At 38.2% G+C, this 24,675-nt stretch overlaps 1 protein-coding gene across 4 annotated transcripts in view; it reads right to left on the minus strand.

The window, feature by feature from the left end:
* The window catches only part of ANKRD44 (ankyrin repeat domain 44), a 369,642-nt gene that overhangs the window by 121,855 nt on the left and 223,112 nt on the right, over positions 1 to 24,675 (minus strand). For all 4 annotated transcript variants that reach the window (XM_036745366.1, XM_036745365.1, XM_036745364.1 and 1 more), the window contains exons 5-9: positions 20,614 to 20,814; positions 19,891 to 19,978; positions 17,273 to 17,415; positions 14,930 to 15,142; positions 9,306 to 9,384 (exon numbers count right to left, since the gene is read on the minus strand). In XM_036745366.1, the coding sequence (XP_036601261.1) occupies positions 9,306 to 9,384; positions 14,930 to 15,142; positions 17,273 to 17,415; positions 19,891 to 19,978; positions 20,614 to 20,814 (724 nt within the window). The remainder of the gene's footprint in view (positions 1 to 9,305; positions 9,385 to 14,929; positions 15,143 to 17,272; positions 17,416 to 19,890; positions 19,979 to 20,613; positions 20,815 to 24,675) is intronic.

Here is a 24,675-nt window from a genome sequence, read left to right on the forward strand (position 1 = left end):
AAAAGGTACATTCACATAACAAATATTTATTGTGTGAACATTGTAAGCAAGAATAGAGAGAATTGCCTGGTGAAATCTATGGTGAAAACTGAGCAAAATGTTGCAGGGTGAGGAAGAATGAAGTCGAAAAGAAAACAGTCAAACAAGGGGGAGAAAGTACTAATTTTCAAGTTTATCAAGTGTGTCTTAATGTAAATTGAATTTTACATTGAAATATTATTGAGTATTGAACCATACCAAGGAAGCACCCAGAATATTTTGACTATCCGAAAAAGGTCATTCTTGATGGTCCAGTTTCCCAACCATTTCCCTTAGGGAACAAATGGCCCAGGGCACCAGAGAATACAACAGATTAGCTGGCAAATCATGCTTGACAAGTCAGTTAACTTTGGGCAAGATAGGTGAGCAAAAAACCACAAACGTATATTTCTGAGACTTCATTCAGAAACCTCAGGGTTCAGAGAATGGTCAGCAAACCTCTCCCAAGTCTTAATCCCATTTACTCATCCTTTTATTCAACACAACAGCCGAGCTGGCCCAGTTTCGAGCTATCGTTTTCATCTTTATACTTGGAGAACCAAAAGGCCCTTTGGTGAATATGAATTTATGATTATAATCAGAGTTCATGGAAGACATGGAAGAAAGTCAAGTCAATGTCTAATATCAAAGCCTAATCAGAAAATATCACATTGTAAAGAATAGAAATATTCAAGTAACGACTCCCAGCAGCTGAGTGATATGTGTTTATGTCTTACAGGAAGAGGTAACTTAAAAGCATTTTACTCTTCCTTGATGGACTCCATAGTATCACAGCTGCTTCTCTGCTCTTATCAAGCCACTCACTGAACCACTTCCTCTCTTCCTTTTCAGAAGAGGCCTCACCTCATTTTTTTTTCACTGAAAAAAAACTGAGGCAGTCTCTAGCAAGCTCCCATTCCTCCATCAGCAGTGTGCTGCTGTTACTACCACCACCACTGCTGCTGCTGCTACTACACTACTACTACTACTACTACTACTACTACTCCTACTGCTGCTGCTACTACTAGCTAGCTGGCATTTATATAGCACTTTAAAGTTTGCAAAGTGCTTTATAAATATTATCTCATCCTCAAAAGAACCATGGGAAGTAGCTGCTATTATTATTCTATTATTCCCACTTTACAGCTGAAGAAACTGAGGCAGGCAGAGGTTAAGTGACTTGCCCGTAATCAAACAACCAGTAGGTGTATGAGACTGCTTTTGAACTCAGGTTTTCCTGACTTCAGATCTAGAAGTCTATTCACTGTGCAACATAGCTGTACTTTCTATCTACCAGACATTTTGCTAAGTTTTAGATATACAAAGAAATACAAAAATACAAAAATAGTCTCCATGAGGAGCTTACATTCTAATGGGGAAGGTAAGAGGTATAAAAATAGGGGCACACAAAATACACAGGGAAGACAAAAGGTAGCCTTAGAAGGGAAAGTTAAAGTGGCTTGGAGGGACTGGCAACAGCTTCCCGTACGAGGTGAGATTTGAGCTGAATCTTGAAGGGAGCCAGGGAGGCGGATAGGAGGAGGAATAACACACAACAGGAGGCAGGGAATACAGTGAAATATAAAGGTTTGGAGACTGGAAATGAAGTGCCCAGTGCAAGAAATAGCACATAGATCTGTATTGGTGAATAAAGTGAATTGACATATAATAAATATAACATATATAAACATATAAATATAAAGTGAATTGACATACAATAAATATTATATATATATATAAATGTATAAATATAAAGTGAATTGACATTTGGAAAGACTAGAAAGGCAGGTAGGGAGCAGGTTGTAAATAGTGCTAAATGCCAACAGAGAAATTTATATTTGATTCTGGAAGAAATAGGGCACCACTGGAGTTTATTAAGTTGGAGGGGGGGTGGTAGGGGAGGTGACCTAATCAGATCTACCTTTTAGGAAAATCACCGTATGGAGTATTTGTTGGAGTAGGGAGAGACTTGAGGCAGAAGAGTCAATTAGAAGGCTATTGTAACAGTCTAGGAAAAAGGCAATGAGGAACTGAACTTGATTCATAGCTGTGTGAGCAGAGAGGACAGTTGGCTAGTGGTGTGCTGGTAAATGTCTGACAACCAGCTCTCCAGGGGAAAAAACATACACATCTGCCTCCTTTACTGCTGCACTGTTATTATCATTTCAGAAGTATAACAAAGTTGTATAGGTTTAGCAGCCATTTTGTATTTCTCTTTTATTTTACAGGTTGCTGTGGCCAAAGAATTCATTACCTAGTGGTCTTCTACCAGAGATAGGCCTTTTTGTACTCAGTTAAGCTGGCGCTTGAAAGGTATCGTCAGGAATTTAAACGAACTTGGCCTAGTACAGAAGAACCTCCCAGCAATTGGGGTCTACTGAGACAGCCTTCAAGAGCCCATGGTCACCTCTATACCACAATGAAGCATTAGCATAAGATTTGAGAAGGATATTTGTTACTGTATAAATTGTGAAATCTGTTCATTTGCTGCCAGCCAACAAATGTACCACATTTAGGGTTTGGAAAAGACTATTGAAAAAACTGTTTTAGTTAAAAAATTTAAAACTATTGTAATTTGTATATTTCCCTTCTGATTCCTATGTAAGACACAAAATTACAAATGGCTGGAACATCATATATCTTTCTCTTCCCACAAATCTTTATTTTTATATGTTGCAAAAATAATTATTTTTCTGTTCTTCCAAAGACTTAGAAGCAATGATTTTATCTTAGATTGAATTTAGAAGGAACTGCTTTTATGTATCCTAAAAGGCATCTCTAGAAATAGGCCTCCCAACCATGGGCACCACAGAACCAAATCTGGGCAAATGGGGATTGGCTAACCCAACAAATAAAGCCCAGGGCTCTTTTTAACTGATAACAGGACATTTGAGGGCCACACTTAGCCAAAGGACTACCTAGCTTTAAAGCAAGACAACGTTAAACTCTTTAAATAATTAGTAAAGAAGTTTTTTTTTAAAAAGCAACACTCAGGAAAGTGATAGAGCTCTATTTCATCAGTTGCCAGGTTCCAAGACTTACTAAGGAAGACAGGATCCCTCATCCCAGCCTCATGGACTCCTCATCCCTCCCTTTCCCTCATACGATGCACATGCACACATCTCTTTGTGCTCCAGTCAAGTTCCATAAGGCCACACCACAGGGACTTCTGGGCTCAATTATTAATTACTTTCAGATAACTAACTGGAAGGATATGTAGGAAAGTAAAACTGAAGATTTCTGAGGGTGGATTACTAAGGAAAAGCAGGCAAAACATTTTTAATGCTAGTAGAATTATTAATGTTTTCAAGGCCACTTTGAAACTTGGAAAAAAATTAAATTAATTTTCTCTTTCATAGATGTTTATTTCTCCCTCTGAAGCTAACTCATGAAAAATTAGAACAAATACTAAAAAAAATCATCTTATGATTAAAAGTAAGGAATATGTATCATACTATGAAATATTTTACTAACTTAAAATTCTGTTTGTTTAAAAATCCTTGGAACATTCAACTGCAAACCTTTGAAACCTGATTGAAATGCAAATTAATATATTTAATCTTCACTAAAAGTGCAAGTTAAATGCTTGATAATTGGTTAAAGAAAAACAAATACTGGAGTTTTTCAATATGCATAGCATGTAAACTATAGAGTGTCATAGTCCACATAATAGTGGGAGAGATAATTTATGTAACATTATCTAATTATCCATCTAAAATTAGAGTTTTATTGAACAAACAAGAGGGGTCATCTTAATTACTTGCCTCACAGGCATTCCAGACCAAAAGGTCAAAGAAAGTCAGAATGAGTAATCCCAACATTAGCTCTCCAATCTTCCTTCCAAAGCCTAATTTATTTTTAAACCCTCTATTAAAAAAACATTTCATGAACTTTTTTAACCTGTTAGGCATAGTTTTAAGCATCTAGAAGCCAAAATTGCTGAAAAAACATACAGCCTCAGATTTTCTTAGATTTCTTTGTCCCAACTTGGTTTCTTCATCAGACAGTATTAGGGTCTGACAAAAGAGCATAGGATAGCATCATATGTAACTAAACACTGAGTCCAATGCTTCCATCGCTGACTAGAAAAAATAAAAAATGTTTCTATCGTTTCACTTTCCAATCAATCAGTCAACCCACAAGCATTTATTAAATGCTTACTACTTTCTAGAGCCAGGTAGGTGGCGTGATGGATAGAGTACTGGGCTGGAAACCAGGAAGACTCATCTTCCTGAGTTCAAATCTAGCCTCTGACCCTTACTAGCTGTGTTACCCTGGGCAAGTCACTTAAACCTATTTGCCTCAGTGTCTTCATCTGTAAAATGAGCTGGAGAAGGAAATGGTGAACCAGTCTAGTATTTCTCCCAATAAAACCCCAAATGGGGGTCACAAAGAGTCAGACAGGACTTGACCAATAACAACAACAATTTGCTGGGTGCTAGGGACACAATGGCAAAAGTGAAATAGTCCTTGACTTTTAAAGAGCTTACGTCCTAGGTAGGAAGATGAATAATATACCCAACTTATAGGATCATAGATTTAGAGCTGGAAGGAATATTAGAGAACTTCTAGTCCAGGGGTGGGGAGCCTGTGGCGTTGAGGCCACATGTGGCCTTCTAGGTCCTTGGGTGCAGCCTTTTGACTGAGTCCAAGTTTGACAGGACAAATCCTTTTGTTAAGGAGATTTGTTCTGTGAAGTTTGGCTTCAGTCAAAGGGCCTCACTTGAGGACCTAGAGGGCTACATGTGGCCTCAAGGCTGCAAGTTCCCCAGCCCTATTCTAGTCCAAACTTATCATTTTACAGATGAAGAAACTGAGGAACTGGGAGAAATGTGACTTTGGAAAGATTAAATAGGTAGAAAGTATCCAAGATGGGATTTGAACCCAGGTCTTCTGACTCCAAAGCCAAAAGGTTTTCCCTCACCACTACGCAGCCTCTCTTAAAGTGCTATATCAATGAAAGCCATTGTTGCATAGGATTATCTGTCTAGGACCTCAGAGGCCCATTGTCCCATCCCTTCATTTAGTAGATGAAGGACCTGAAGGCCAGAGAATTTAGGTGATTTGCCAGTGGTCACACAGGTAATGAGTGGCAGAGTCACTTGATCACGTATAAGTGAGCTAGGGGTTCAAAGATGTGAAGAGAAAGAGGAAGAATATGCTGGACATTGAAGGATAGCCTGTACAAAGGCCCCGAGGTGGGAACTTCAGATACTCTCAAATAGACCATTTTGGCTGGAATGTAGAATATTTGAGAGGGGATAAAACTTTAACAGTACTTTTAATGAAAGTAACTAGCCAAATATGTACTCTAAGAAACAGGAAAGGGTTATTTACCAGTCAATAGCCACAGTCAAATAAGAAAAACAGGACAGTGTTCAGTAGCTGTCTGGCTACTTCGTCCTAAATTTATGTATCACTGGCCAGCACGAGGTAACTTAATGGCTTTCAAGACTTGGGGAAATGACCAAGCTCTTTTGATATTCCTATGAATGGGGATGGGCAGGATTCAGACCATGGTGAGTGAGAAAAATCCACCTGCCATCAGTCACAGTGACCCGGCCCTGCTGATTTGTACAAGTTTCAGATGGACCGGGGAGAGTTGGGTCCTATAAAGAATGGAGGTGTGGGGTACTGAGATATGTAGCCTTCTTGGAGGGGAGCCAAAACAGGAAGGAAAAAAAAGATAAACAATAGTCTCTCCTCAGGAATTTTTAAATGCCAAACAGACTTATGCCCAGCTCTCATTCTGAATGCAGATAATTATTAGGTAAGCACAGGCTTACCCTGCATAGCCTGATGGGGCTTACTCTCAAGGTGGAACTCTAGATCTAAATTGAACCTTAAAATCAGCACTGCCGATAAAGGCCTTCATAAGGCAAAAGCGTACTCCACCTCCCGACTTATTCACTGATGCTTAAAATTTCTCTAAGGGAGGGAAAGCGTCCTTCGTTGCACAGAGGACAAGAACATTGAATTAAACAGCATTAAATCTTTTCTTGTAAATCAGCATTTTGATAGAAAGAAGAACATCTCATCTGAAAATTCATTTGGGGCATGGTAGTGAGAAAAGGAGAAAGGAACTAATTAAGAAAGAGAAGATTAGAGATATTAAAGAAAAATTTCACCCACTCTCCAGCTGTCTAGAGATGGCCCTACTGGAACAGCCCCCCAGGACTGTCTGGATTCATACCCCTAGGGATGATCTTAAAGCTTCAAAGCTAACTGGTTGTGAAAGATGCTAGACAACAGTGAAGACAAAGGACTACAGTTGAGTGTTGCAAGATGGCATGATCATAGGATGATGGGAGCTAACAAATGGCCTACTAGTTTACTTTCCCTCAATTTTCACTACTTGGAAACCTGATGGGCCAATTAAATAGCTGCTTGGAAAGTTACTGTGGGAAAGAGATGGGGATAGATGGAAGACATACTAAAATATTAGCATCATTCCAAAGGAAAACCTAGTACCAGACTGAGAGAATGATGTAGTGGCTCACTGGAGACTCACAGCAATAGAAAAATGGAGGAACACGGGAAGAAAACATAAGATCAAGAATGAAAAGCTTTATGCAAATTTGGTTGAAAAAAACATCTGAAGATCAGAATAAAACATAAGGTAACATGATTCAGAAATTCTGTTCATTAACAAAAGTGAACCTGAGTCATAGTTGTTTAAAAAGGTAATAATATCTTTTAGGTGTCTAACTGCCATATCCCAGTTCAGGGTTTGACAATTTGAGAGGAATGTGAGAAACAACACGTGTATGTGTGTGCATGGTGGGGAAGGGGAGGGAGGTGTGACAGCTATGAATGTGAAATCACAAATCCAGACCTCAAAAAAAAAATTCTAACCAGGGAATATAGGAATAATGAGAACACATCAGGAGAGGTGGGCTTCCTAGAAAAGTATAACAGACTTTACAAAATCTTCATAATTTGAAAGTATGTGAAAAGGTTTGTATCCAAATTATGGTGACCAGCTATTTACCACTATAAATAAGGATAAAGCTACAGGAAACTTGGAAACTGATTTAGCAAAATCCTACTTTAATGAACCTGGCAGGACATTAAAATTGCTTATTAAATTTGAATTATATTTAAGTAGCAACCTCTTGTGATGGTGAACAGATTTTTGTTCAACTTTATCAAGTGCCTCAGAGTTCTCTCTACTAACAAACAACATCTTAGTGGGGGAGAGGCTTTTTTAAGAGGCTTTTTAATAGTTTATTTAAATGTGGGGCACAAGGGAATAAAGAACAGTTTTGGCCACTGGAGCTCAGCAAGGTAAACAAAATTATGTATCACATGTATGGACGCTTTTTGCTATGTACAATCTCAGACTTCCTTCTCCTTTTTTTTCTATCAGTTCCTGTCTGGCTCTTCCTAAACTCCTATATGTCTCCACTACTCTGTGCCTCCCTGAGACTTCCAGCACACAAAAACAATTATAGGAGACAACATCAATACTGAACAAAATTTATATCTTCATTCAACTAATCAAAATATATAAAACTACTATTACATATACTTATATACAACTATAAATATGACAACAAAATGAAATATCAAAATTGATAAATTAATGAATATATAAAAATAAATTTAGATATATTTAGGAATTAAATTATAAATTGACTACTGAATGGACAAGGAATTATAATATTGACTTAATATAATTAATTGAAAAGAAATCAACAAAACCTTTTACATTCATGACAGAAGTAGCTTAACTAACTACAACTTTGGATTCAGAGTTTTTCCATTCATTCATTCAAGAAATCAGTTTTACTGAAATAAGGGAAGGAGTTCTATCAAAGCAATTAAGGAAATGAATGCTCCATTTTATAGCCAGAAAAAGCAAATCAAGATGGCATGTTAAGTGAGAAATTTAACAGATATCTACTTCCTATTTCTTTTTTGATTGATGTCCAGTTCAAGTCCTTCTCTGACACCCAAAGGCTGTGTTACCAGGGGCAAATCACAACCTCTCCGTGTTTCAAGAAATTCTTTAACACTTTAAGTTAGAGATAAGTTGTTGATCTGTAACAGGAGAGGGAGTTTCCATAGTAGGGGTTCCCTAGCACTAATGAAATCATAGTTCTAAACAAAAGAAAAAGATATTTAGAAACAGTTGAAGTAGAGAAGGAGAATGGCATTAATATGTCTTCATTGGCCCAAAATACATTTACAGATTAAAAAATTTTATTTCTAGAAACTATATTCATGATAACTATAAGAAAACCTTACTATTTTAGATTATTTTTCAGAAAAAAAAGAGACAAAGGGGATGAAAATGTCTGAATTGATGAAAGCTTAAATTCTGAAACTCCATTAAAAATAAAATGTAATTTTATTACAGAAATAACATATACAGAAAAGATAAATAAAAACTAGAATGAGAATTAATTTCAGACACAGGCACAGGAGGCAGCGTGAGCAAAGCTAGGAATACTAGAGAGAGTAGGACAAATATTTCAAGTGGGATGAAGGGTAATAATATGAGATAAGACTAGAATTCTGGGAAAGAGACAGATTGTGGAGGGATTTGCATGCTAGTTATCAGTTTATACTTTATTTAGTAGACAACGGGGAGCCACCGAAGGTCTTTGAGTGACATGGTCAGAGTGATGGACTTGGAAGGTTACTCTAGCAGTGACGTGAAAGCAGAATGGAGAGGGAATAGACTGGGATGAAGAAGACCAGTTATGAAGTTTTTAGAACAGCCTAGATGAGAAGAGATGAAGACTTAAACTATGTTGTCTATAGTGGGCATGTAAAGGAGAGTTACTGCTGAGATGAATTACACAGGAATTAGAAATTTACTGCATTTTCTGGCTCAAGTGCCATGGCATTTTCTGACTTGCCTTCCTCTGAGTCTCTTATCATTTCTCCCTTTGTCTGAATAAGCTTATCATAATTTAAGGGCAGAGGACCATGTTTAATTTCAATTCTCTAAATAAGTTAAACATGATCAATAGATGTGCATGACTTAATTTTATTAAAGTGATCAGTGGAAGGCCATGAGACTGTAAGTTCATACTTTACAACCTCAAAGCACTTAAACCTCTTTATCTTAGGACTTGTGCTTGAAAACTTCAGGTTTCTAATAATTATAGTAATTATTTATGGCATATTTGGCATTTTTTTGAAAAGGAGCCTTCAACAGCCATTTAAACAATCCTCAAAAACAATGAAAAGTGAAATACCAGCACAACATCACCTTTGACTTTTAAAACAGCTGGGAACCAAAATCAGAAAGGGGGACACACAGGGTCTTCTCTTACCATTCTGAATGAGGGTTTGTGATCGTGTGAACCTTCCATGGACAGCTGTCATGTGCAGTGGACTCTTTCCATCCTTACTCTTTAAAAAAAAAAGAGAGAGAAAAGATAATTTGTTCATAAATCAGTGTCAACTAACATCCCTAACAATGTAACTGAGGAAATGATATCACACAAAACACTAAACCTTTTGTCATGACAGAGAAACTAAAGATAATTATGAAGAAGAGATTTTTCTATGAGAACTCTCAAGCATTTGTCGAATGCTAAATATATTCAATACTTGGCTTTTTGTTGCCAGAAACATAAAATTTCCCATTTGATAGCTAAAACACTCAGGAGAGTAAATGATTTACTCAAGGTTGGAAATGAAGGTAGAAACTGCAATTTGACTTCAAATCTTTTGGTCAGTACTATTTACCACAAAACATCTCCTAAAGTGACCTAATGAAGAAGGTACCCTTCAAGTTTTTACTTTCCAACTATTCAACAGTACATGGGGGGGGGGGGAAGATAAATGATGTGTTTACTTGTGGGGTCCTGTCTGAACAAAGGCTAACTCACTTGCTATAAATCATTGTCACATTTAACAACTGACCTGGGACCTACTCCCATTTAATAAAATCCAACACTCCTGAAAAGCAATATATTTTTTTTTCACCATTTTAAATGAGAGGCCCTTATTTTGCTGGCTTCATTGGAAATCATTAAATCAACATATGAAAGCCATTTGGCAGCTGCCATTTTGAGGGTACACAGTAATGGAGTTTGAATTTATGTAATACCCCAAAATGATGGCAATCTCTTAACTAGTCAGTCAAGGGAAATGCTCTGGCTCAATGAGACCAAACCACAGATAATGGACAGAATTTGTAAATTAGTCATGAACGAGTAACTTTATTAAAACTTTCAAATAAAATATTGGCCCCAGAGGGCCAAGATACAATAGAGAGAAACTGCAAAGGAACATATTTAGGCTTGGTGAAAGAAACAACTTCCTAACAATAAGAGAAGGCCAAAAATGGAAGGAGAGACCTTAGAAGGTAACGGGATTCCCTCTGACTAGAGGACTACAGGCAAACACTAGAGGATCACCTGTTGGGTATGTTGTAGATGGGATTCTTGTTCAGGTATAGGTTCAATTAGATGGCCTTCAAACTCCCTCACGGCACTTAAATTCCAAGTCGGACCCATTAATAGTAGTAGTAATGAGAGTCAGTATTGTCATAATAATACGTTGAATATTAGGGTACCTTTTCTCTTGGGATTTCGGAGGGCTTTCACATCTTACTATCTCTTTTGGGTCTTAACGGTTCTTGCTCCAAAGCAAAGCTTAGGAGGTATAGTAGATAGAATGATGGACTTGAAGTCAGGAAAAGGAGAATTGAAATCTTGCCTTAGATAGTAGCTGTGTGACCTTAGGCTAGCCATTTAACCCCCTCAGCTTCAGTTTTCTCATCTGCAAAATGAAGTTAATAACAGCATCTACTTTGCAGGGCTGTGAGTATAAAATGAGATAGAGTTTTGAAAGCCTTAAAGTGCCATAAAATGCCAGCTATTACTATTATTGTTATTATTATTGTTGTTATTGATGTTAATGGTGGTACTATAATGGAACCTACGAAAATCAACTGAATAAACTAAAGTAAAATTGAAAATACTGGTAGAATTTTCCTTAGCATGCTCTAATCTTAGAGATCCTCAAAACAGGTAAGTTTTCTGAAGAAAAATTGCCCAAAATGTATAATTTCATATAGCAGCATGGTATGGTTGGAAGTGAAGATTGGAGACAATAGAACCTGAATTCTAATCCTGGCTTCAGTATTTACTATCTATGTGACCCTGAGCAAATCTTTTAATTTTTCTGGGCTATGGTTTGCTCTTCTGTAAAATGAGGCTGGATTATACTATCTCTGAGGTCCATTCCAGCTCTGTGGTCCTATGATCACATAAGTGCTGAAGGTCACGCAGATAGTTAGAGTCAGTGGTAGGATTTGAATCCAGGTCTCTTGTGACTCTGAGCTCAGAGATCTTTCCATTAAACCATGCTTCCTCTGATGAAATATTGATAACAATAAGGATCAGAGACACAAATCTATGCCTAGGCATCATTATTTCTCTAGATCTTGCTCTAAATGGTATTTTCTTTTAAATTTAAAATATAGCATTAAGAGTTTATTTTTATGCAAAAGGCATATTCAAATGATATGAATGTATTTTAAATCTCATCTCTAAAAGAAGTACCTAATGTGGCTGATATCTTACAAGTCAAGGCACCACTATCTACTGAGTAGCATTTATATAAATGGCAGTCATAGTGCTAGGAGAAGGTAACAGACCTCTAAGAGGTATGGCTTACAAATTCTGCCCTACTTCAATGACAGCAAGCATCTCATCTCCCTTATCATTGCTTCTTTTGTCTTACAGTGTTTGGACTTTGGTGAAAGTACTAATGAACACTGACAGAATGAAAGGCAGGAAAAAGAAGAAAAGATGAGGCACATGTGACTAGGACAAATTACTTCTAAATGTTGGAGGGATGATCTATCCACCTTCGATGCCATGCTTATTTCTGGTCCATCACTTTGGTCTTCTCTTTGTGTTATATACCATTAAGCCTGAGCAGGTGGCCCTCAGGATATGCTCAGAGAAAACACTAGTTGGGCTAAGAGGAGGGGCAGCTGTTTTCTGATGGCTACTTTGCATCTTGTGGAGCATTTATGGAAGTACATAGATAAGAAAGAGAGAAAGAAGGTAAAGATGGGTTGCAATCTTGGAAAGATAAGTTTGAGCCATATTGTGGAGGGCCTTAAATGTCAGGCTAAGGGGTTTACACTTTACAGAATTGTCAGAGGGGAGATTTTGAAGTAAAACCACTTTTAATTTATTAAGCTTCTTCTATTTGTGAAGAATATCAGACCTTACATTGGGTTACTTGAAACTAGTCACTTTCTCTAATACAATATGATCGAATGTTGGAGATTCAGGAGAGAAGACTCCATACCACATGGGTGACACAGAGAACCATAAGATACATGACTAACACAACAGTCTTTGCCTCTTTTCATCCATCTTTTAATTGCTGTGACTCATTCAACCGACCATTTCTAACTTTCAGTGCTAACAGGTAATGTATGGGTAAGAGTTTGGTCAACTGATAGACTCTGTCCCAACAGTGGAAGAGAAGGAGGTATAGACATAGTGTATAGGTATGGGTACATGTAAAAACTGCAACCAGATGTTGAAAGGAAAATTTTTGATTTGGGCTTTCACCCTGATTAACAGGGCAAAACTCAGGACAAAGAGAATTAAAAGGATTTTATTATGTCAAGGTAGCAACACATTGACAGGATGATCACTGAAGATCAGCAAGGGCTTCAAGGTGGGGACAGCTTTTATAGGCAATTTTAAGACAATTCAGATAGGTCCTCCTGACAAAAGAGGTTGGGTCCTTGAATCTCAGTTCCTCCTCAAGGCAGCAAGAACATAACAATTTGCAGGCAGGGGTACCTGAATAAAGCAGGTAATACAAAAACTGCCAACTTGGTGTTTCCTTCTCCACCAAAACCTCACACAACACTCTTTGATAAGCAGAGATGGGAACAATGGGTAACTGAGTCAACATAACTTTTAACATGGACATCTTACTTTGGGCAAACCAACAGTCCACTAATGACTCTAGAACAATGACTCTGAAAAAAATAGTCCAGAAATAACCACTTGGTACCTATTAACCCAGTTTTAGATCACAACTCTTACATCCAGTTTTCTTCAGTCTTTTTTCGCCATCTGGCCCCAAAGCTAAATGCTTTCCAGTGTATCTTAAAAGTATATCTGGAGATGAACTACATTTCTCAGGATTCCCCTGCCCACACCCCCAGGAAATTCCAGCAGGAGTTGGCAGCTTGACAGCACATCCTAATCTTTTTGAAGACTCTATGAACTCTCTAGGCTGTATTTCAACAGATCAGAGTTAAGATGATTGCCTGAAAGTTGACAGCTATTGATAAGTAACGTGGATGTGGAATGACACTAATGAAAAGTAGCCAAACTGGCTCAAAACTAAGTTTACTTACAATAATGCATGACACAAAATGGAGTAGAAATAGAAATTGGCCTCGGAGTCAGGAAGGCCTGGGTTCAATTCTCCTCTCTGATACCTACTGACTGTGAGACCCTGAGCAAGTCATATAGTGTCTTAGTGCCTCAAGCAACTCTATAGGGTGCTAAGTTTTAGAAAAGGTTATAATTTCCATTGGTTGAGCATATTCCTCAATAGCTTCCCATTAACAATGAAATCAGAAGTCTGGTAAAATAAAAATAATTACTCGACAAGCATTTACTAAGTGCCCCCTTATATGCCAGACACTGGGGAGTACAAATACAATGAATAAAAAAAAGCTGCTCTCAAGGATACTAATAACAATGATGATGATGGCATATGAAGACAAATCTTGGCCCCACTTTAGATAACAGCTCTCACATTTAAAATCATGATTAGTTCATAAGAGAAAATGGAAATCAAGAGGATTATTAAACTAAACTAAGTTAAATAAGCATTCTTTCAGGAACATTTAATGGGATGGTAAAAGAAATAGTCTAAACCAACACAAGAAATGAATGCAATCACAATCTAGTGCACACACACACACACATACACACACACACACACACACACACACACACATACACCCCTATACACTCTCAGGACAAGGCAAAAACTCAATGCCAATACCACTTGATGGCGCTGTGGTTTTGAAGCCCAACGTGGAATTAGCTTCAGTGAGGAGGAGAGGCCCCTGAAGGGTCCCATTAGTGTTTGAGGGTGTCCAGCCTCAGTTTAGTCCAGAGACCCTTGGAAGATCGACAACAGTCTATTGCATCTCTCTAATTCTCTAATCTGTCAAGTTAGCTCAGTATTCACTTTAAGGAAATACTCTGGGTTGATTCAACATTCCAAAAACTCAAGGTCCATAGAGAATAGTCACTGGGCAGGAATGGAGCACATTAAGTGGCTCTTTATTTAGATTTCGATGGCTCGGAATGAGGGTCTTCCCCTCCCAGATTGATACTTTTGTGAGGGTAGATTGGGCCATCTTCTGTCTCAATTCTTACCTAGCCCATAGTCATTGAATGGGCATGGCCACAGACAAACTGAGATCTGGGAAAGACTTTCACTTAAAAAGGCCAAAGTATCTTGGGGCAATTGCCAGTAGGCTTGACTTTTGTATTCCCATAGGACTTCTGAGAATTCTGGAGAAGAGAGTGAAGCAGGAAGTTCTGCCTCACTTTAATCCAATTCACATGCAAGTCAAGACATCACTCTCATAAAGAAGGATAAGCAAGAACAACAAAACAACAGACAGATCTCTCCCCTGCAAACAAGATCAGCTTACCTTCAGCATGACCATACCAGGCAATGTCACACTTTAAAGTTCAGAGTTACTATTTAAGTCAACATAAACACTTCCCCCCCCCACCCCCACCCCACCAATCTAGGTAGTATAGTGCTCAGAGTAATCCATTTTGCATTTAGGAAGGCTCACAGAATAGATGGGCAGCATCTAGAAAGTCTAAAAACCAATAGTGACCAATCACCAAATACTCTCCTGGGAGGTGAAGCTCACCTGAACATTCACATCTGCCCCATTGTTCACTAACAGTTCAAGACAGAGAGCACCATGAGTAGAAGCAGCAGCAAAGTGCAGAGGAGTGAATCCACTGGTATTAGGCTGGTTCACGTTGGCACCATAGTCAATCAGCTCATTGACTACGGCGTCTTGTCCATTATAACAGGCGATGTGAAGTGCTGTATTTCCATAGACATTGATTTCATCAATCTGCAAATGAGACCAACAGGAGGCAATTACAATTACTGAGGCCAATTTACTCCCTTTCATAATGAATAACGGGATATCGGTAGCAACAGGAAGGTGACTCCAATTAATCAACGTATATTATCCAGTACCTACTCGGCACTTGACACTGTGCTGGGGATGGTACAAAATTTATGATGAAAAGATATGGCCCCTACCCTGGAAATGCTTACAATATAAAATTAAAGATCAAAATAAAGCAAATGAGATAAAAAAGGAGCTTGCCAACATATGGGAAGGGGTCATTTTTCATAGATATTATTTACTATATTACCTCATTACCATGTATGAATATGTAGTACTAACAGTTTCTGCAATATGAGGTGGACATTTTTCAGGAATAGGAAACTGCACTAGGCTTGACATCAAGACACTTCCAGACTGGCTTTCACACTTAGCAGCTCTGAGTGACCATGGATAACCTCAACCTCTCTGAACCTATTTCCTCATCTGAAAATGGGAATAGTATAAATGGTACCTACCCCACAGAGTTATTTACAATAAAGAACTTTATAAATCTTAAGGCACTATATAAATGTGTCCTTATTATAAAGGTGTGAGTTATTATTTCAAGAATATGTATAAATTCACATTAGTTACTGGTTTTCCAGTTAATAGGATCAGAAGTTTGAGAGTTGGAAGATTATCTAATTTAACACTTTTTATTTTACAGATCAAGAAACTGAGGTACAAGGATGTTAAATAACTTGACCAAAGTCAGACAGAGAGAGAATTTGAAACTCAAGTCTGGAATATTTTTCACTATGTCCTCTATTTGAGGGGATTTTTAAACACATGTATGGCAAGGAAGGTTTAAAGTCAAAGTTACATATTAAAAAGAGTGGGGGGTGATATAGAAGAAAAAAAATCTGGAGAAAGTTGATGGTAAAAATAAGGGTGGAGTTGAAGTGAGGATAAAGAAATGTGTTTAGTGAACAGGAGGAAGTCAATGGGAAGGCCTCTAAGAGGAAGTGGTGTCCAAGAGCAACTTTCAGCTGTTACTCTGAATCATTTAGAGCAGAGGGCAGAGACCTTGCCCACAACCCAAGCCTGAAATAGAGAAGCTAAGAGACCTTCCCAGCTGCTTTCACAATGCTGATCTCCTGTTTCTTCTCCTGAGCTAAGGAAGCATAGAGGCAGTAGACAATGTTGGTGGAAGTGCTCTGACTGGCTCTGGTGTCACCATCTCTCATCTCAGTAAAAGAGACTGTGTGGTAGAGTGTGAAAGTGCACTGGGTTTGAAAGCAGAGGCTCTGGGTTCAAATCCCAGTCTTGCCCTCTGGTAATCTCTCTGCCTCAATCTCTTTTTCTGTATAAGGAGAGAGTTGGATTAGATAATCTCTCAGGTCCCTTTCAGCTCTAAATCCTATGATTCCAAAGACTCTACTGTTCTCCCAAGCTTAGAAACCAAGACCTAAAAGGTCAGAAGAGAAAGGGCCCAGTAATTTTATTCAAACAATTATGAATTAAAGGAGAACTCTTTCTGGGCATCCTAGTTAGGGTAGAACGGTGAGCTTATATCACTGCAAGCCTAAATGATAAATATAACTCTTAAATATAGGACCGTATTTCAAGGGTCCACAAGCGCATGGTATTATGGATCAAGAATCATTCCTGTAGTCTGACACCCATTATTAAAGAGGATTGGACGTGGATTCGGAAGATCTAAGTTCAAATTTCAGTTCTGCCCCTCACTTCCTTATGTGACCTGGGACAAGTCACTTCACTCTTCTGGCCTCCTCTTCCTTTTCATATGAAGGAGTTAGACTGGGAGACCTTTGATGACCCTTCTAGCACCAAATCTCTAGTGCTAGAACCCTAAGGCTAATTCCTATTATCTTTGCATGTGATTTCTGTTTCATCATCTCTGGGTCTCCCAGATAGCAAAGGTCAGCATCTTTTCTAATTCTCCACTACTCAGCAGGGCCCTCTTTTGCCCTTCTACAGAATTAAAGAAGAATGAAAACAAGACTATGAGATGTTGATCCCTGAAAATGCAAATATGCTATGTAATTGCTATAACAACAACAACAACAATGAAACATAAACACAGTCATCCATTCGTGAGTCATCCAGAGATGGTCCAGTGCTTACCTCCACCCCTAGATTGAGGAGGTGTTTAACGACATTGACTTGTCCGTTGGAGGCTGCAGCATGCAGTGGGGTGTAACCTTTTTTGTCTTTGCATGTGACTTCGGCACCATGGTTAATAAGCAGTGCCACCACTTCCAGGTGGCCTTTAAAAAGATAAAGCCACAGAAAGCATTATGATTATGATTACTGTTTTCTGAATTCAGAATCTTGAATGTTACAAACACCAAAACCAAACCCTAAACAACTAAATGTACAAAACACAACGGGAAAAAAAGGATTATGTGAAAATGCAATTCTTTATGAACAACAGCTTGAGGTTTTTTTAAAAAGTATATTAAAAATGCAATGTGTTACTTTCAAAGTTATCCTGCTTCTCTGCTTCCTTTTGAATTTCTTTCTCTTTCATAGAAGAAAGTTGCTTATCATCTCAGTGCTCACTGCAACTCTATGAATTGTAGAGAAAGTACTGACATGAACAGGTAAATGGCGTTCCCTATATCAGTGAAATCACAGATCTAACCCCTAACCCTATCCCTATCTGCTGTGCAGAAACAAAATAGTTTTTTAAAAAAAATATTAATTGTATTTATCCATTTTCATGCCTTAATGGGCAATAAAGTGAATTTAATTTTCAATCAATCAATCAACGAACATTTCTTAAGCTCCTAGTGTGCCAGGCACTCTGTGTTAAGTACATTAGTTTCACAGCCAAAGACCTTTCAGTGCCTCAGTGAGGCACTGAATACTGTGAACATCATTGATTGTTATACAACACTTTAACTATAAATACAGAGGTGGTCTTGTGGCTTTGGGTTCTAGGTTTAGAGTCAAGAAGAAAGAACTAGATTCATATGCAGCCTCTCACACTTATTGGCCACATAGCCTGAGAATGATGAGTCACTTAACCTCTAGGCGCCTCAGTTGGTTCTCTAGGACTTATCTACTATATCACTGGTGTACCAGGAATTCCCTACACTCACAAAATCACACATCCTTTTTGCATAACAATATCATTCCTTATGAAGATGATTTGGGAAATTTGGCTGAGCAAAAACCAATGTCAGGATACAACCTAGACACTGGCTTTAGATGATAATTATTTTAAATTATCTCTGATTTTGGTTTATTTTCTTATAATTTGTCTCTTTCTGCTAATAGTAGAATACAAAAAAAAGTCTAGTTACCTGAAATTTTGTCTCAAGTCATCTTTATTTTTCCTTAGGATTTCCAAGATAACCTTGTTGGAATTTTTCGAGTTCAAGAATGGTGATGCAGTGGTTTAAAGTTATTATTCCCACATTACTTATCCAGCAATGAAATCGAATTAAGTAAAGCCAAATTTCTAGGTAAGTCTCATTTCTATTTGACTAAATACTCTTGAAAATTATTCATCTTTCTTTCCGTTTTCTAAGCACTAGATAGGTATACATATCACCTTGGTAAATACCAGAAGTCTTGTTACTAGTCGAAAGAAATGTTGCTGTTTTGAGAGTGAAAAATAAATGACTAGCATTTGACATTGCAAAGATTATTCATTCTAAAATTTTACCTAGAGGTACTTGGTCAAACCCAGACACCCAAATCTAATGCTGTTTGCTGTTGTTGTTCAGCCTTCATTCTCGAAGAGGACCAATGACATCATAAGGATGATGTCTTGACTTGCTTGTGAATTGAATTTGTATAGTAGTCTACCTCTTATCTCCTTCAGGTTTGCACTGAAGAAATTTGCCATCTAGTCATCTTTGCCAATGACACAAAAGGTTAAAGGGGAAGCGGGGGTGGGGGGGGGGAACCATTCCTTCCCCTCAGTACAAAGGAGTGAAATTTCTTCCTCTGAGCAGACAGAATTGGGAAATGCATACAATAATATCACCTCGAATAGAGGGCATGATAATACAACTCTTCTTAATTACATGGTCACTCAATTAAAATCAGTTCTTTAACCTATGTAGTCAATAACATAAGACTAGTTCATAGTTTAAAAGCACGTTAAGGTTTAGAAAGTGTTGTCCTTAGAATAAGGCTGTAATAGTTCATGAAGTACTATTTATCTTCCATTTTATAGCTCAGGGAATAGTCTCAGTAGTCTCAATGTCAGAATCTGAACCCAAGTCTTACCTGGCTTCAAGTCCAGGGATCCTTCTATTACAATATATTGCCTCACAAGTAAAAAGCCACAATAAGCAAGGGTAGTCAAAATATTGCCCAACTAGAGTTTGAATTCTTGCTTTTGTAGGCCAGTCTATGTCTTTTTCCTTCCTTCCTTCCTTCCTTTCTTTCAATACTCCTCATTTCACTTCCATTTACTGGTATAGCACATACATTTTATATAAAGTTCCAACTGAGGCCATGTAATTTTGAATTCGCATGTTCCATAGACTCATCCTTTTTCTTTAGGGGAAGCCAATCACTAGAGTGCCGCTGCCCTCAGCCAAAAGTTAGCATTCATACTAGTCATGTGACAGACACTCTTAGATCTTTGGACAGAAGCTGGACTGGCCTGGAAACCAGAGCTAGAATAGGTAAATACTTGGCCAGGGTCTGAACAAGCTCACTCGCAGGTGAATATATCCAATTTAATTTGATGAGCACTTCCCTTTTGTTCTAACAGTCCTTACCCATATATGCTGCCCAGTGAAGAGCTCGCCTGTCCTTCTTGTCAAATGCATTGATGTTTGCTCCTTTAGCCAAGAGCAAATTGACCATCTGAAAAAGCCAAGCAAGAATAAAATCAAACATACCCTTTGTGACAGACTGCCTTCCTATTGTGCAGAGCTCCTTAGCCTAAGGTCTATGAACTTGGTTTTTAAAATATTTTTTGTAACTGTATTTCAATGGACTTAATTTCCTTTGTAATCTTATGTCACTTATTTTATTCATTTAAAAATATTGCTCTGAGAAGGGGTCCATAGGGCTCATCAGATTATTGAAGGGATCCATGACATAAAAAAATTTAAGAATTTTTGCTATAGAGGTCCTGTAGTATCAACAATGATGACCTCCAAATGAAGATAAGGGCCTTTGATTCAAAGAAGGCAGAAAGAGTATATGACCGAGGGTCCTGGCAGGTATATTAAGAATCTTGTAGGCGATGATACAAGCCTGGCCACGTACACTGCCAGCCTATTTGCTCCCATTTCAAGAGAAAGCATTGTGAGATCACACTATTTCAATTCACCATTATCTAAATGTAAAAATAAAAATGGTCACTCAGGACATTTCTTTCTCTAAAATTATCCCATTACATCATTCTCCATCATGATATATATATATCTCCATGATGGGCAAAGAGAGGGTATGGGGTGAATGTTTATATTCCTTGTGACTTGCTGCCCACCTACCTCCACATGGCCATTCAGAGCCGCGTGGTGTAAGGCCGTCCGTCCTCCTCTGTCAGAGACGTTGACGCTGCTTAGCAGTGGGATGATGACTTCTGCACACTTAACAGCCTTATTTGCAGCCGCCACATGGAGAGGAGTCTGCCAATTCTTGTCCCGAGCATTGACATCGGCTGAGTGCTTGATCAATACTTGCACGGCTTCCTAGAAGAGAAGCAGAGTCTGAGCTCCATCATCAACCAACATTTATCAAGTGCTTGCAAGAGATGCCAGGTAAGGGGGACACAAAAACGCATGTGACTCGGTCCTTATTCTCAAGGGTCTTATGATCTAGTTGGGGAGATGCGGAGTATATGTCTTAAGATAAAATATAATAAAAGATAGCTTATTTTGTATGAGTGATACAGAGAGGAAAGTGTTCAGGGAAGGAAGCAATCACTGAAGCCTGGGGCAGAAAAGAAAGCCTTTATGGAGAAGGTGGGACCAAAACTGGATCTCAAAGAAAGGATATCATTTGGAGAAGTGGAAAGATGGGAAGGTAGTCTAAGCAGGAGGAGCAAGGAAGAATTACATTACATGTTTGGGAAATAGTGTAGACCAGTTTGCTTTATACAGAAGAGTCTGAGAGTGAGATCTGAAGTTGACCAGGGCTAGACTACATATCAAAGAATTGAAATTTATTTTTTATAAGTCGCCCAGCTAAAAAAAAAAAAGGTGAACTTTCGCACTTTAATAATATATTGACATTTAGTCAATCAGTCAATAAGCATTGATATAAAGAAAGGGAAAAACGTGTCCCTAACTGAATGGGGGAAACAAGATACAAACAATTATGTGCATACAAGATACAGGCAAAGTAGATGGAAAATAGTCTTATTGGAAAGAGACTAGCAGTGGGGGACAGGGGAGTGGTGAATGGGAAAGAAATTTAAGATTTACAAAGCACTTCATGTATATTACCTTATTTGAGCCTCATGACAACCCTAGAATGGAAGTGCCATTACTATTCCCAGTTTACAGATGAAGGAAACTAAAGATAGGAGGTTATATGATTTGTCCATAGTCACATGGGCTAGGCAGTGTCAGAAGTGGGGTTTAAACCTGGTCTTGCTAACTCAAACCTAGCACTCTGCTAATGATGCCACATTAGAGGGGATACATACAGAGACACATTTATAATAGATCCGTGATGGTCAGGATCAAAAGAATTACATTTTTAAAGGCTACAGATCATATTTCTCCATGCTATGTATAGGAAGGGAGGGAGGAAGAAAGGGAGGGATGGAAGGAAGGAAGGAAGAAAGGAAGGAAAGAAGGAAGGAAGGAAGGAAGGAAGGAAGGAAGGAAGGAAGGAAGGAAGGAAGGAAAGAAGGAAGGAAGGAAGGAAGGAAAGAACGAAGGAAGGAGGGGAGAGAAGGAGGAAGTGAGGGAGGAAGGAAAGAAGGAAGGAAGGAAGGAAGGAAGGAAGGAAGGAAGGAAGGAAGGAAGGAAGGAAATAAGTATTTATTGTCTCTACTATGGACCAGGAACTGTGCTAAGCACTTTACAAATATTATTCCACTTAATCCTCACAACAACCCTGAGAGGTAGGTACGGAAATTGAGACAGAAAAGTTACGTGACCCAAGGTCACATAGCCAGCAAGTGTCTGAGACCTTGAACTCAGGTCTTCCTGACTCCAGACCCGGTACGCAATCCATTACAACACCTAGCTGCTTCAAAAGCTTACGTTCTGGTGGAATAAGTATGAGAGGAATAAACAATGTACACAAATAAGTAAATACAAAGGTAATCTGAGGAAATAAACGATATTAACTACTAAGTGGATAGAGGAAAGCACAAGCTCTTAGTACGGGTGAGAAAGAAAACAGGTAAATGCGGTCTCTAATACAGGTTATCTTAATTCAGTTTTAGGATTTAATGACTTCAGTTAAATGCTGTTAAATGCTATACACTTTTTAAAAACTGAAGCGTTAATTATTTAAATATTTAAAATACTGACATGTTTCTTATTAAAATTCAGCATAATCACAGTCTTGGGCTATATATTGCTCCAGTAGATTTTCAAACTTTTGTAAAACCTTTCAAGATAGAGTGCTGGGCAGTCAAAAGGACTCCTCTTTCTGAGTTCAAATCTGGTCTCAGACATGCACTAGTTGTATGACCCTGGGCAAGTCATTTAACCCTGTTTACCTCAGGTTCCTCATCTGTAAAATGAGCTGGAGAAGGAAATGGCAAATCACTCCAGTTTCTTTGCCAAGCAAGCCCCAAATGGGGTCACAAAGAGTCCAACATGACTGAAACAAATGAACAACAACAAAAACCTTTCATCTGCTGCTAAATGACTAGACTGCATTTGTAATCTTAGCCTTAAGATCATCCAAAGAACAAAACTTTGAAGCATACACAATTTTTAAATTCAAAATTCACAAAACTTAATGAGTTTAAATAAATTAAAATAACTAAATTTTGAATTTATGAAATGATGGTCTTGATAAGTTTGTAGCATTTATACTTCTGAAGTAATTAAAACTTAAATCTGCACTAAGACTTTTGGGACAAACCAAATACCTCTTCATATTTGAATTATACAGAGCTTCCCAATTTCAAGGCCTACTTTAGCAGTAGTATTAGCCATCTGGAACTTTTGCAGCCTAGTGAGAGACTGGTTACTGAATGTCCCTTTCATTTCTCTGTTTTTTAGCTAAGGTGGCAACATGGTAGGTCAAACAGAATCCCAACTCTCCCATTTTTATTCCAGCAATGATATAGAAAGATTAACTGCATACATAGATGGAAGAAGGAGTTGAGAAGTAGGTACCACATGAATCAAGCCACGGAAGGGTTAACACGCACATACACCCACACCCATACCCACATTCTCACACACAGAGTTTGGAGTAGAAATATGGAGGAACAGAAGGAGGGATGGGGGTTGGGGAGAGTTAAGAAGGAGGAAATGGTAACAAGCATTTCTCTGTTTTTATCAATGTGCCCTGGGCCTGGTCATTTTTTCATGTTCTTTCCATCATCTCTCCCCTCCCCCCCACCTTTGGATTATGTAATGAGTAGCATAGTTTTTACTTTACTAAATAGAAAGGAATCTGTTGGGAAATTCTTCCCAAGTGAAGAAGTTCGCGCATAGTTTAATATATTTTGCCCAGCTTAAATAGGCTAAAATGATTGTGAGATTAGAAGTAGCAGCAAAGTTTCTTAAAGTAAACACTTTAAAACTTTAAATCTCTGTAGCCACTTAAAATAATAAAAAATTTGAAGCGTGAACTACCCACATTTGCCTAATAACAATTTCTGAACCACCCTGAAGAAGTTTTATACAACTGAGCAAAAACCAAGCTTGTGAAGGAAACTTTCTTTACAATCATTTAAAAATTCTGGACAAGCTTAATTCTTGAATCCTTCCTTCTACCTTGGTTTTTCAGACAGAAAAAGATGTTACAGCCGTTTTATGAATTCCCAAATACAAAACAAAATCTCTTCTATCCCCATCCCTCATTGTTTTGTAAAAGAAGCAATAAAAAGCCCCAAGTTCATTCACAAAAGTAGAGGCTCTGACCAGGAAACAAGAGCAGTGACTACACGGAAACTATTTGTTACTACTGAGGTAGGTGGTTTAACTATAAAATCAATTGTCTTTTCTTCTTGAATGAACAAATACAAATAAGGGGAATGAAATCTCTTAGATGTAATGGTCTGATTCCCCATTATTACTGCTTCTCCTTTTTCTCCACCCTGCCAAATTACTCTGTATTTCATAGACTGTAGTTTTAGAGGAATTAAATAACATGAAACATATAAGGAATGGGCTTTGAAAACCTTCAAGCTCTCTAAAAAGGTTTTGCTGTTGTTCGGTCGTGTCTGCCTCTGTGACCCCATTAGGGCTTTTCTTGGAAGAGATGCTAGAGTGGTTTGCCATTTCCTTCTCCAGGTCATTTTATAGATGAGGAAACTGAGGCAAACAGGGTTAAGAGACTTGACCAGGGTCATACAGCTGGTACGTGTCTGAGGTCAGATTAGACTGTAGGCCTGGTGCTATATCCACTGAGCC

Source organism: Trichosurus vulpecula, chromosome 2 (assembly GCF_011100635.1).
Source record: "Trichosurus vulpecula isolate mTriVul1 chromosome 2, mTriVul1.pri, whole genome shotgun sequence".
Classification (NCBI taxonomy): Eukaryota; Metazoa; Chordata; class Mammalia; order Diprotodontia; family Phalangeridae; genus Trichosurus; species Trichosurus vulpecula.